Raw genomic sequence first — 13,495 nt, 5'->3', positions numbered from 1 at the left:
AAGTTGGTGGAAAGTCTTCCTCAAAGGGTTGCGAACATAACTGCAGCGAAAGGTGACCCCACATGATACTGATGGACTACTGAAACAGGATTAATGTACTAGTTAGGGGTGTCCGGTCATGAATGGCCATATATAGTCTATATGTATATATATCTCTCCTCTGTTATTTGGCTCAGTGAGCTCAGTTTCTTTATTCTTATACAGTTGTTTAAGAGTGGCTAAACCTAATTTGTTTACCATAGCAGGCATATTTGTTTACATTTGACACTTAGCAGAATACTGGATTTATTGCCAATCTATAGGAAGCAAGCTTCGCAACAACGATGTAATGCCTTCTTTTATTATTGTGAATTAAATTATGCTTAATCCATTATAGAATAATCATTTAAGTTATTAAATTAGCCCATATATTGACTCAGCAAAGCTTCCACAACAAATTCAATCAGTTTCTATATCTGCAGTGTCTTTTTGAAGAGTGAGACAAAATTAACTTCCAATTTCGTGAACCTAAAATTCTGTTATCTTGCCCGCTGGCCAAATTGCTTGTTTTTGCTAGGAAACTGTAATTTTAATTGTAATTTTTTTTCCTGTATCTTTCAATTTTTAATGAAATTCAAGGAAATAAGTGTTTCATATTAGCAGAAAATACTGTCATCGGTCTGTTTTGGACAGAGAAGAACGTTTACGAGTAGCGCATGCACATTAGGTAAGCAGCGCTGAATCGTCTGTGAAAAACTGTTTATTTTTTATTTGTTTAATTTCTTTTATATATTGTTTTAGATTTATCGTAGTATTTGAATAGAACATGCGGCAACCATTAGATAATTCTTCAGATAATATAATTTTTGTGCATTCCGAGTTATAAAATGAATGAGAAGTAACACTGTTAAATGAACCTAGCACGAAAGTATAGTGAATTTTAAAAAGCACATTTATTCTATTGTAGTTTATGCACTATTGATGAAGTAGATTTAACTCAAATCAATAAGTTTAAATAAAATTCAGGAAAAAATGTGTATAATTTAATATTCCGTAAAAGATGTACACTGTGCAAAAAAAAAGGGGGGACAGTTCTATATCTCCCGTTCTACTGGGTGACTGACGAAATTCAACTTGGGTTTTTCATGTCTCGAAAGCTCGACTTAGGATATGTATTAAATTTATATATAGCATTGTTCTAATATAGGTATTTTGACACAAAAACGGACTTTTTCTCAAATAACATACCAATTTTTTTTCCATATTTCAATTCTACGACTCAAATTAACTACAAAACTACCAAATTTTGTAAAAATTGCATGAGTAGTTTTTAAAAAATTAGCTCCTCAGTGTTAATTGAGCTTGGTATATATTTATTAATCTCTCTTTTTTTTTTATTAAACTTATTTGATTCTTCCTTTTACATTTCGAAATTCAGTTTCATTCCAAATAAAATTCCCCAATTGTTTATTATTTATTTTTAAAATTTGTATTTTTAAATAATTTTTATAAATTTTTCAAAAACATTTTTGAATTATAATCTTTTTACAGCAATTACTCATAATAAGGACTTGAGAAATACGTCAGTTAATTTCAAGCTCTCAAAACAAAATAATTTAATACATTAAAAAAATCCTAGACTATATAAATGTGTCCAAGAAAAAATATTAATAAGCTTAACAGACATATTAGAATCCTTTTAAAGCAAAAAATATAAATATATAAATTCATTCATGCCATGGTATTTTAAATAATATAAGTAATAAAAATATTGAACTAAATAAAGATAAATACAACTGTTCTATTTCCTTTATAACTTACTAAAAGAAAATACTTAACAAATAAAATCATGGACCTACCCCCTTTAAAGATCAACAATTATATTGAGACTGTTAAAAAACTTAAATATTGCACTGATTTCAAGTTGCTATAACATTAAAATTGAAATTAAAAACAAAATATCTATAGCCAACAGATGCTTTTATAGACTTAGAAACTAACTTAAATACAAATTCATAAGCATAAAAACCAAAATAAGTTTATATGACTTTGGTAAGACTTGTGGCTCTGTATGGAAACAAATGCTGGACACTTAACAAGACAGATGAAAATCTGTTACTGAAAGAAAATTCTAAGGAAGATCTTTGTACCAGTGAGGCAAAATGAACTATGAAGATTACTATACAACTGTGAAATCTATATCAAATACAGTGAACATGATAGTGTCAAAATTGTGAAGGCATTTTGCATTAGATGACTAGGCCATATTTATAGATTTGATGATGCATTTCCTAACGTTCTCAAAAATATAGGTGAAGCAACTAAAAGAAAGACCACCCACTAGATGGCAGGATAGTGTAAAAAAGAATTTAAAACTGATAGGAATAAACCGATGGGAACCTGTGGCACCGGATAGGGTCAGATGGAGAAAACTTGAAGAGGCAGCACTGACCTATAGTAGGTTGTAAAGATCAAGAAGAAGAAAAGAAAATACAGATTTAATTTTTTTATAAAATATCTAAAATAACTAAAAAACTACTAAAAGGTTATTTATAAACTAAATGAATAATCAGAGTTAAAATACTTTATCAATTTAATATTTATATTAAAAAGAATTCATTATTTGTCACCTCGGTTGTTATAACAAAAACATCGCCTTCATCATCCTCATCTTCAGTTTGGGAGAAATCATCAGCAGACGACCATCCATCATCAGAGTATGAAGTTCTTTCCTCTCTGCGATATGGAAGTGAAGCAACAGTGGCACGGCGGCCTAATTCTCCTGGCTGTCTTGTAGTTATAGGACTACTGCGGTAAGAGGCCGGCCCATTGTGCCAACTAAAACTACTGCGATTACTTCTTGATCTAAAATAAATTATTTACAATATCAGTATATCACAAAATAAATGATGAATGATATTATTAATATACAGAAATACTCTCTATAAACATAAATACTGCACAGAAACACTATACATACCATACTTATATACTGAAAAATCAAACGTTCTAAAATATTGCTAATGTTTGTGAATAAATATAGAGCCTTAAATATAGAATGGAATTTCAAAAATTTCATATTATACAAAAAGACAGTTTACAAATAAATTATTATTACAATATACTATTAATTGTTTCATTGAACATGCACATAAAAAGAGAGTTTCTCAAATAAATTTTTGTCTCTGAATTCACTACAGAGATGACACTTTCAGACTTTCCGATGATAATAAAAATTTATCCCAAATTTCACCTCTTATATATTCAAATAATTTAGCCATCCATTTTTCCATCCATTTTTGATGGTAATAAGGAAGATTTATCCAGATTTTATTGGCTATCTATTTGAATGATCCAGTCATCCAATTCACTTTTGAAACTGAATTTGATAATACCTTTCCCTTCTTTGATATTCTTATAATTCAAAGGAACCAGTTTTCAGCACTAGTGTTTATCATAAACCCTTTTCTGTTTGTTTGCTTCCCAGTGCTAAATCATGTCACCCATCTAAGCAAAAAATGGCTTTTTTCTACTATTATGTATTTTGGGCTCTTAAAGTTTGTTCCTCAGAATATTTGCTTTCTAATGAACTCAATTATTTGAAATCAGTTGCCATTGATAGAGGATTTTCTCCCATGGTCATTGATAAAGGCCTTTGAAAAATCTTCATTTTGATATCAAAGAAGACATTCCACTGTTAGGGATAAAATTAACAATCTTGTCATTTTCCCATTTTATCCTTCTGCTAGTTACAAAATTGTATGTATTCTTTAATAGTTATGTTCTGAAGTCATTTTCTTGCCAATCAATAAAATCCATGGTTTATTTCTTAAAGATTTCATTTGTAACTTTAATTTTTGGTGTCAGTGTGGTTTGAGATATATCAGATAAACTAAAAGAAGTGTTAAAGTTTCACATTAAGGAACACAAATCTTATGTCAAAAAAGGAGAAATAAATTAATCTTTCATATCTAATCATAATTAGAAAATTAATAACAGTTTTGACTTTGCAAAAATTATTTAAAAAGCTTTTCCAGTTAATGAATTGGATTTTCTTGAAGCTTTTCACATTCATAAAGATTTATCTTGTTTAGATAGTGACTTTAATCTAGACTTTCCTAATGCTTTTAAAATTCTAATAACTTATTTTTTTTTTTTATTATTTCTGTGAACAAATGGCACTACCTTCTCATTCAGTGTACTCCTTTGCTTTTGGTGTAAATATGGCCGTGGCTTTTCCCTTCATCGCAGATTTCCTTATTTCTGATGAAGAAAGACCTATACCTGTTCACCCTTGAAATCAATAGAGTCTTATTTAAAAACTATGCCAAATACAAGGTTGTTGTTTTGCCTAACTTTATGTTTCATTTTGTAATGTTTCTCTTCTCTTTTTATTACTATTTACCTAAAAAGTAAATTTAAGGAAATTAAAATATGATGGTAAAATGGCCTTATTTGCAATAAAACTTTCTTTGATGTGGTTTATGATCTCCACTGACATAAATGCAAACCCCAAATCTTGATTTCATAGACTTTACCAAAATGCTGTTCAAGAATTGAACATGGTAGTATGTAATATAGCATTCACATGCTTTACTTTTGTCCCTGATAATGAATATTTATTGAAACTTTCCACCAAATTTACTTAAGATTTTCCCTACAGCTATACAGAAGGTAGTAGGCAATAAATGAATCTTCCAGACATATTACATTCTAAATTTTTACACACATTCAATATATCAAAGTTTACTGTATTATAATTTCCTAAAAAGGGGCTTGTAACATTTCAAAAATATATTAAGAAACACATCTTTTCTTCTTAGAAATTAGGAAATCAACATATGCCACATTAAGTTTGCCAATTTGAGACAAACATGTTAGATGATATAACAGTTATCAGATCAAGAAATTCTAGATTGTGATTCATGATGCATAAGTAAAGTCCTTAAGGGCTTCAAAGAATGGGCTAAGACATTCAAGGGGATTTATGAATATCTATGGCAAAATTATAGAAGCTAATTAAATGGAAAACCAGTGCCAATAACTCTATTTTTATTTTAATAACACAATAGAAATTCCTAATGCTTTATATATGATTCCAACATTTTATTAACTTCACATAGTAAATAATATGACTGAATTGCTGATTTTATAATTTATCTTTCTCTAACTTTACAAAACTTGAAGACTGATAACTGAAGGTCTTCATTACGAATGATATTTTCCCAGCACGTATAGAGATACAATTATATGAATATTTCATATGTATTAAGGTAAGTAAAACAACCTTTTTAACTATAGCTATTCTACTAGAGGTATGAAAGCCTAAAATGAATGAAGCTTATAAATATATAGTGATGTATAAATCAACCTAAGCCTACAAATAAGATAAAACCAATATTGTCATCAATATATAATTTCTAAACATATAAAAGTAATAAATTAATTAAAACAATATGTATGTAATTTATAAATGAAGCATTTTGCAACAGTTCTGATTTCAGGCTTGGATTTAGATTTACAAAATGCTTTAGAAGCTTACATGAGAATATTCTCTTACAAACACATAACACACAATATTAAGCTATACATTATGTTCAATGATTTAGATACTTTAGACAAATATTAAATTATGCAAAACCATAAAAAGATCAAGTCAGATATATACCTGTGACTAACTATGGGAGACTGGCAAACGCCATTGATGTAGCTCAGTTTTTGTATTTTATCAGAATGTTGCTTCAAATTTTCATCTAAAAACAATTATGAATTATTTCTAAGAAAATGGCAATATATAAAACAATTGACACTATCCATAATTTATTATGCTACTGAAATGCAAAAGCATATTTTATCAACAAATTATGTTAGGTAAAATGATTCTAACAATTTTTACAGTTAAACCTCACTTCTAAGATTTTAAGATCATGTTCTTTTCATAAAAACAGCTTAAAAATTGTAAAAATTTAACCCAATTAATGAAAATAAAGAAATATTTATATTTTAACTGAAATTAAATAAATTTTCAATAAATTTAGGTATAAATAAAATATTTTTCAGAATCGATAGATTAAGTAAAAAAAGCTGAAAAAAAAAAAAAAGAAAAAAAGAAAAAAAAAAAGAAAATTAACGTTTTATTTTTAGATAAATGCAAACATACAACCTTATCTACTCAAAAGTCAATAATTTTGTATCGAATAAAATGTTTATCGGATATAGTTTTGGGCTCCAAAACTTGGAAATGGAAACACATGTTTAGTAACCCTCAAAATAAAACAGACACATTAAAAAATTATCATTAAAAAATTCTGAAATTGTTTTCTAACAAAATGTGTAATCTTCATGTGGAACATCATTAGTCACTTTCATAGTTTTAAATTTCTAGATTTAAAAGTTCTAGACTTCGATTTCAATACATATATTAAAATATCTAGATATTAGAAATATTTCAAAGATTTTTTAGCTTCAGAACCACCCTTTTATAAGTGTTAATTCTGATTGCTAATATATTATATTCGTATGTAGGAGGTACTAATCATTATCAAAGAGTCAAATTCCTAGGTCTTGTGGATTTTTGTTTTCAAATAGAAATTAAAACAAATAATTTAATGCATGATTTATTACTAACTTTCTTACTATTATGTTAAAATTTCTCTTCATAATGGATCGTCTTTATGAAGAGTTTGAGAACAAATGTATAAAATTATCTAAACAAGGAGAAAAGATATAAAGGCAAATCTCCATGAAAGAAAATTTTTCTCTTGCAGAACTCTCTTGAACATGACATTTTTTATAAGCAGCATTTTTAAAAGTAGATATTTTAATATAGAATTTTATTTTTTAAAATTCAATTAATTTTGTTGAATATTATAAATATTGAAAACACTGAATCAAAACAAATATTGCAAGCCCCTAATAATTATTTGAAGACTGAAATTTTGTCTAAGTCTTGGTTACACTATGAAAAGAATTAAAAATTATTTTTAAAGTGGATTTATTCAAACATAAGGTTTTAAAATTGACTTGGGAGCTAAGGAATCACAAAATAAATAAATAAATGTTAAATTAAAAAAAAAAGAAAGATAATTTTGAAAGAGATGATTAAAAAATTTTATGAAATCATGATTACAATTTTTTCATACATAAATATCACTATATAATTCTTTGAAACAGTTTTCTTTAAATCAAATCTCTGTTTATTCATTTATATCTTATTAATGAGACTAATTACAAAATTATATTGTATTTTTCCTCCAGAATTCTTTCCTAAAATACATTGAATTTTTCTTTTCTTTCAAAATTATGTAATTTCTCAAGAAATTTCTTGAAAAAGTATGTTGTACAAAATTCAAAAGTAAATTATATTTTGTTCTACAAATAAGAAAATATTACTGAAAATAAATTATCAAAATATGAGTCTGATTTTCAAACAGCAGAAATTAGAAATATCCAGGCAGCAAAAAACAATTGAAGAGACAATTAAAGGTATACTGAATATTCTAAAAGTATTTAAACATTTTCTTTTCAGCTCTCCTTCTCATTTTCTTATGTTTTACTACAAAAACATAAAGAAATGTTAAAAATTTTTTTCCATGATTATGAATTATAAATCAATAAGATGGAATGCTATGGGGATAATAAAGAATGCTTTAAAATAAACTAACTAAAATTCACTGATAGGCACAATACGAAAAAGGATTCACTAAAATTACTGAGATTTTATCAGCAACATTAAAGCTTGTTAGAATAATTAAAATAATTTCTAAACATGGCAAAGTTTTGGCAAAAGTTTGGTACATATATGGCAAAAGTTTGATACAGTTAATTGCATAAGAAATGCATAATTTTTTGTGCCCAAATTTAGAAAATGTTATCTATGAAATAAGAAACAGCTTCTTATTGAAAGTAAAAATAAAATATACAGATGAAACAATATGTAGTTCATATTTTCATTTCAAAAGATGGTGTTCAGCAAATAAAAAAAAATGCTGCCTTCACAGTCCATAGTAGAAATAAACAGCAGTCTGTGAGGACTCCAAACATCATTTTGCTTTCTTCATTTGTTACTCATATCTATCAGCACAGCTGAGATAGTCTCAGTATCCTTGAAGATGGTAAAGGAAATTCGAGGTCAAACTGGGAGATATTGCATTTAAATAAAATATCATACTGCCAAGCCTAAGGTATGCTTCAGCTTGCCCTGCCGATATTCTGATCTTTTTCCTGAAGCAAATATCTGATTGGTCACTAAGATTATTACACAGTCTTCTGAAAGCATTTTTAACCCTTTTGTGCTGACTATCACACATACATACCAGCAAGAAATGCCCTTATTTTCCAGCCACCATGCTGGCATGCCAAGCGTATTCTCAATCATTCCATTCTCATCCAATGAGCAGATTAGTGTAGGTCTGAATACATCTATCCTTATCTGCTTGAGTCAGCTCATGCGGCACCCAGCGATTGAACTTGTACTTCAAGTTTATGCGATGCATAGTTCGATTAATGGACATGGCACTAATATCTAACTCCTTAGCAAGCTCTTGAGTGGTTGTATACTTATCTTCTTCCACAAGTTCTCGCAGGCAGGCTTCATCAACATGAGTAGGCTGGCCAGAGCGCTATGCTTCTTGAATGCCATTGTCCTTGTTTTTCAACTTTTGGTATCAAATCTTCACAGTGTCATATGATACAGCATTAGTACCTAAAGCTGTATACATGATATGGTAATGTTCTGTAGCTGACTTTTTGCAATAGAACTGAAAGTAAATGATGGTTCTAATTTGGCAACATGATAGTTCCATTTCAGAAACCTTGTACTTAATGATAATGATAATGATACTTTTTTACAAATTTCACAACACAGTGTTCTAAAGCAAGTCTCTTTCTTTCAAAAAACCAAAAGTCATTTGACAAAATGTGATTAAACATGCCAATATGAACTGTGTGCGCAGACAATAATTGCAGTGGCAGGAAGCTTTTATTAAAACCTACTATTTTCATGTAAAGTAAAGGAAAAAGATTTTAACTGCTAATTTTAACATATATGATAGCTTAAGTAATAATCTAAAAAGTACCAAAACTTATGACATTAGGCTTATCAAAGCAAAATCCTCCATCCTTTGGGACAATTTCTTTCAACTCCTAACCACTCCGAGGGAACGTCTTATACAGAGGTGCACCATCTCACAAGGGTTAAAGTAACACTAGAGGATATGGCTAATCATGATTCAGCTCATGTTGAGGGCTTTATGCACAATATGTAGTTAATCACTAGGCTAGTAAACTGCAACTCCAATGTATGGGTATGCCTATTTGGGCCCTCCATTTCATTGTAGGGCATGTGACATCATTTTTCATTTTAATTCAGGTGGCATAGATGCATATTCTTATCATGTCTGGATCATCAGAGTGGATGTCCTCACTTAATTTGTTTTCTGCTGTTGCTCAAGGCACCATCTATTATCAGTGAGTAAGTGATTGAAAGTGGGTAAATGACCTCTGGCCCAAAACCAAACATCATACTGCCAGCCAATGGAAGACTGTGATTTGGTTGCATATTAAGTGGGATTGTATGTACAACTGTAACAGTGAAGTGTAATATTGATAACTAACATATTTACAAATAATCTGTGAAAAACTAAAAACAACATTACTGATAATACCAACAATAAATTAATAATCAAATATTAAATACACAGAAGTATTCTTTAGCTAACTTTCAAATATAAGTATAGTTAACTGTAATTCATTGTGCGAAAACATAATTTATGCATGCAGCAAGTCTCTAATTGAAAGTTTTTGAACATTTTGTTTACTTGCTTTGAGTGGTACATTTGCAGACTTAACTAGTCACATCCTTTTGGTTTTCCTGTTGGTTTGCTTTGGTTTATTTGATTAAGGCACATGAGGGCTATCTGTCTAAAGTGAGGGATGCCTTATGGAGGATTTCCTAAGGGAAATGGCTTGCATACACATTACACATTGGTAAAACCATGAAAACACCCAAGCAGCCAGCCCATTTGCAGGGATTCGAACCCCAGACCGACAACCAGTTTTCAGCAACTTAACTGCTTAGCTGCTGGCAGTTTTCCTACTGTATTTTAAGTACATCATAATGATTGAATATGATATCAGAAGAGTTGCATAATCCTTGGCTGATAAGCCTTCTTAAAAGAAGCAGACTTAATGACAGATAGAGGGCAGATCGTTAAAAACCCTCTGACACAAGTTATAAAACTGTAACTTTTGTAACATCAAGAAGAAATATTATTAAAAAAGTTTGTGCTTTTGTAACATCATGCTCACATTTCCTAATGGCTCGATTTCTGGTGTTAGCCTCCAGACTGTGACTTGTGAGTGAACCATAAATGAATTTCATGCCACTGTATGACCCACCAGAAGTTTATAACAAAAAAATTAAGAGAACTGAAATCTAGTGCTTATGATAAATCTCAGACTTTCACTTAATTCAATGTCCTCAAAATGACTTACAAAAGCACGGCAAAACTGAAAAAGTTCACGCTTACATTGTATTTACATGAACCAAAATGAACCCTATTTTATTGGCTGTTAATGATTTCATTACTGAAAAATGGCTAGTTTTAGATACGTCATATATTTAGAAAATTGGTTTTAAAATTAATGGGCAAACTCAAAGATTTATGTCCGTATTAATTTAGTCAAGTTTTTAAGTACAGTAAGTCAGAATCACGAAAACTTAGGTTTTATTTATTATTTTAAACATCATATAAAAATAAGTAATTTCTGAGCCTTCCTTAATCATTAATTTTTATTTCTTTTACAAATATATCTCTGATTCTGTAACATGTATGACATTTAAATAATCAAATATTTTTTAAACATTTTATTTTAAAAAATGTCTGGAAATAATTTTATCTAAATTAAAGAAAAATATATCAAAGAGTGTGCAACCAAAAAAAAAAAAAAAAAAAAAAAAAGTCTAAATGTTCTAGCATGAATTTGAAACAAAATCAAATCCAATTAAACAACAATAATATTCAAATTCAAAATAAGTTCAATTTTTGTTCAATTTTGGATAATTGAAATTATGAATTAATCATGAATTATTTTGAATAACATTCAGAATAAATTTGCAAAGAATCTCAAAAAGTGCATGAGAAAATCTTGTTTCTTGAGAAATGAAAAAATCAAGAAGTCAGAAACACTGCATGGAGGTTTTCATGAAAATAAATCTCACCTAGTAGCAAGCTCTTGTTTTTAAAATAAATATTAACCATCACTTGTATATCAGCTATATAATGTAATTATTTGTATAACTGATTTAAAATTAGAGAATATTTAAGTATATGCACAAAGTAACTGATTAATTCATAAATAATATATTAAAAATATATTGCACTAAGCTGATTCCTAAACAGGAAAAATTGAGAGTTGTTTACAAATTATTTATGATAAATGTAAATTAAAGAGATAAACTTACAAATTAAAAGTAAGTGAAAATACATAGCTAAACCAAATAAATAAGATAAAAAAGAAATCAAGTTACAAAAGCACCTGAATTTTCAGAATAATTATATTTCAAGATTTTTTCTTGTTTCTGGAACATTTGAAAATTATAATTTAATTAAACAACAAGACTGCATACAACTATACTGCATATTATGAATCATCCTAAATTTCAAATGGCTGCAAAAATTAATATAATTTATCATTTATCCATAAAATATAAAATACAGCTAACGCCAAATTAATATTGCTGTACTTTAAATAAACATAAAAAATGTCTTATGTCTCCCATATTAATACTTTAAATAAGTGCAATTATGATCATTTATATACATAATATTTTTAAAGAAAGGAAGTAGAATAAACATTTCAATTAAAAGTACAACTACATGAATAGTAAAAAAAAGGTTCAATTTGTTAATAATAAATTATTAAAAGTCCATCTCAAAATTGTGCATATTTTCCACAAATAAACGGACAGCATAGATCACAGTTTCTGTATAAATGTAAATGGATTATTACTGACTAAAACACTTTAATTTTAAGTGAGCAGCTCAGTCACATGATTAATTTAAATAATGTATTCAATCCATGTAATTAATGTTTGGACTGTCAAATAAAAGATGTCTACTATACAAGTTATTTTTCTCCTATTCACTATATCAATATCTATGTTTTTTATCAACTTTGTTTCATATATGTTCTTTTTATTTGTTTATTATTATTATAGCCAAATTATGCTATTTTAACTCAATATTACACTTGCTTTTATTCACCTCTGTAGATCTAAAAGTGAAAATATTACACTTGCTTTTATTCACCTCTGTAGATCTAAAAGTGAAAATATTACACTTAAAATGTTAGCTGATCACATCAATTAAAATTTTTAAAAAATTTGTCACAGTTACTATTCCATTACAATTTTATTATCACTTCATTCAGTAAAGTATTCAGTCAATCAGTATTATCACTTCATTCAGTATACAATTAAAGTAATAATGCAGTTCAGTAAAAATACTCAGACAGATTTCTCAATTTATACAAAATAACAAATAAATTAACTCTAAAATGCATACTAAAATGATGACAAATATAATTGCAACAACCTTTTAGATGTTCAAACTGTAATAGAAGAACTTTCTTAATTTCTTTCACCCAAACCTCTTTTACTTCAACTGAAGGTGCCTAAGAAAGTTTGATCAATAGAGTATTATAAATTAAAGGAAGCAATTAAAAAAATTTTCAACTTAGAAATTTAAACCTATCTAAAAATGTAGAATGTAACACATACATTTGATTTGAATATATAAAGAACTTGAGAAACTTAAATCAGAATAAAAAATTAGAAATATTTGATTTCATACTTTATAGTTAAAAGTATATAATCAATAAGACATTTGACTGTGATTTACAAGAAAGAAAATCACGAAAAATTGCAACTACAAGGAGAGAAAACTAAAACTAAGCACATAATTTTCCTTTCTCTGAAGCATTCAAACCTAATGTTATGTTAGCTATGTTTCATTATTTCTACTAAATTTTCTTACTGATTATTTTCCTATATATTTATCATTTTCTGCCAGCTAACTCAGCTGCTATTCATTAAATTGTTTAAGACAGTCTTTCATTTCATTTTATAAAAAATGTGAATGTGAATAGCACTTGAAAAAAAAAATCTGAAAAGTAACTTCTGTTTAAAACAGAGCCCACATATTAGTTAAAAAATTATAAAAGTCTGCTTTGCGAATAAGTTACTAATGACATTATTGCAGTAAAGGCCCAACTGCCTAGCATTCAACTAGCTGAAAAACTCAAGTAACTGAATTTTTTTTTTTAATAATTTCTCTCTTTTTTTTAAACATCCTATTCAAAAAATTAAGGAAATGCAAGATTTGTTAAGCTATGAAAAAGCGCAAAACAGAACTCTCAAAATCCCATCAATAACTTCTAAAATATGAATATTATTATAAGGCTCTCTTTTAGAAGATATACTTCTGACTCATCTTATTCCAAAAACTCATCCTTA

The 13,495-nt window shown here is 28.1% G+C and overlaps 1 protein-coding gene across 1 annotated transcript in view; it reads right to left on the bottom strand.

The window, feature by feature from the left end:
• LOC118189891 (guanine nucleotide exchange factor DBS-like) overlaps window positions 1-13,495 on the bottom strand; it is a gene marked incomplete at its 5' end in the record, with an annotated part of 97,301 nt that overhangs the window by 5,783 nt on the left and 78,023 nt on the right. The window contains 3 exons of the mRNA XM_085819701.1: window positions 2,610-2,844; window positions 5,648-5,732; window positions 12,576-12,654. Coding sequence (XP_085675827.1) covers window positions 2,610-2,844; window positions 5,648-5,732; window positions 12,576-12,654 — 399 coding nt within the window. The remainder of the gene's footprint in view (window positions 1-2,609; window positions 2,845-5,647; window positions 5,733-12,575; window positions 12,655-13,495) is intronic.

This window comes from Stegodyphus dumicola, chromosome 6, assembly GCF_044657685.1.
Source record: "Stegodyphus dumicola isolate Sdum_Otavi_A_Nest chromosome 6, ASM4465768v1".
Classification (NCBI taxonomy): Eukaryota; Metazoa; Arthropoda; class Arachnida; order Araneae; family Eresidae; genus Stegodyphus; species Stegodyphus dumicola.
The sequence above is the reverse complement of the archived record's forward strand: the minus strand, read 5'-3'. Positions and strand labels throughout refer to the sequence as shown.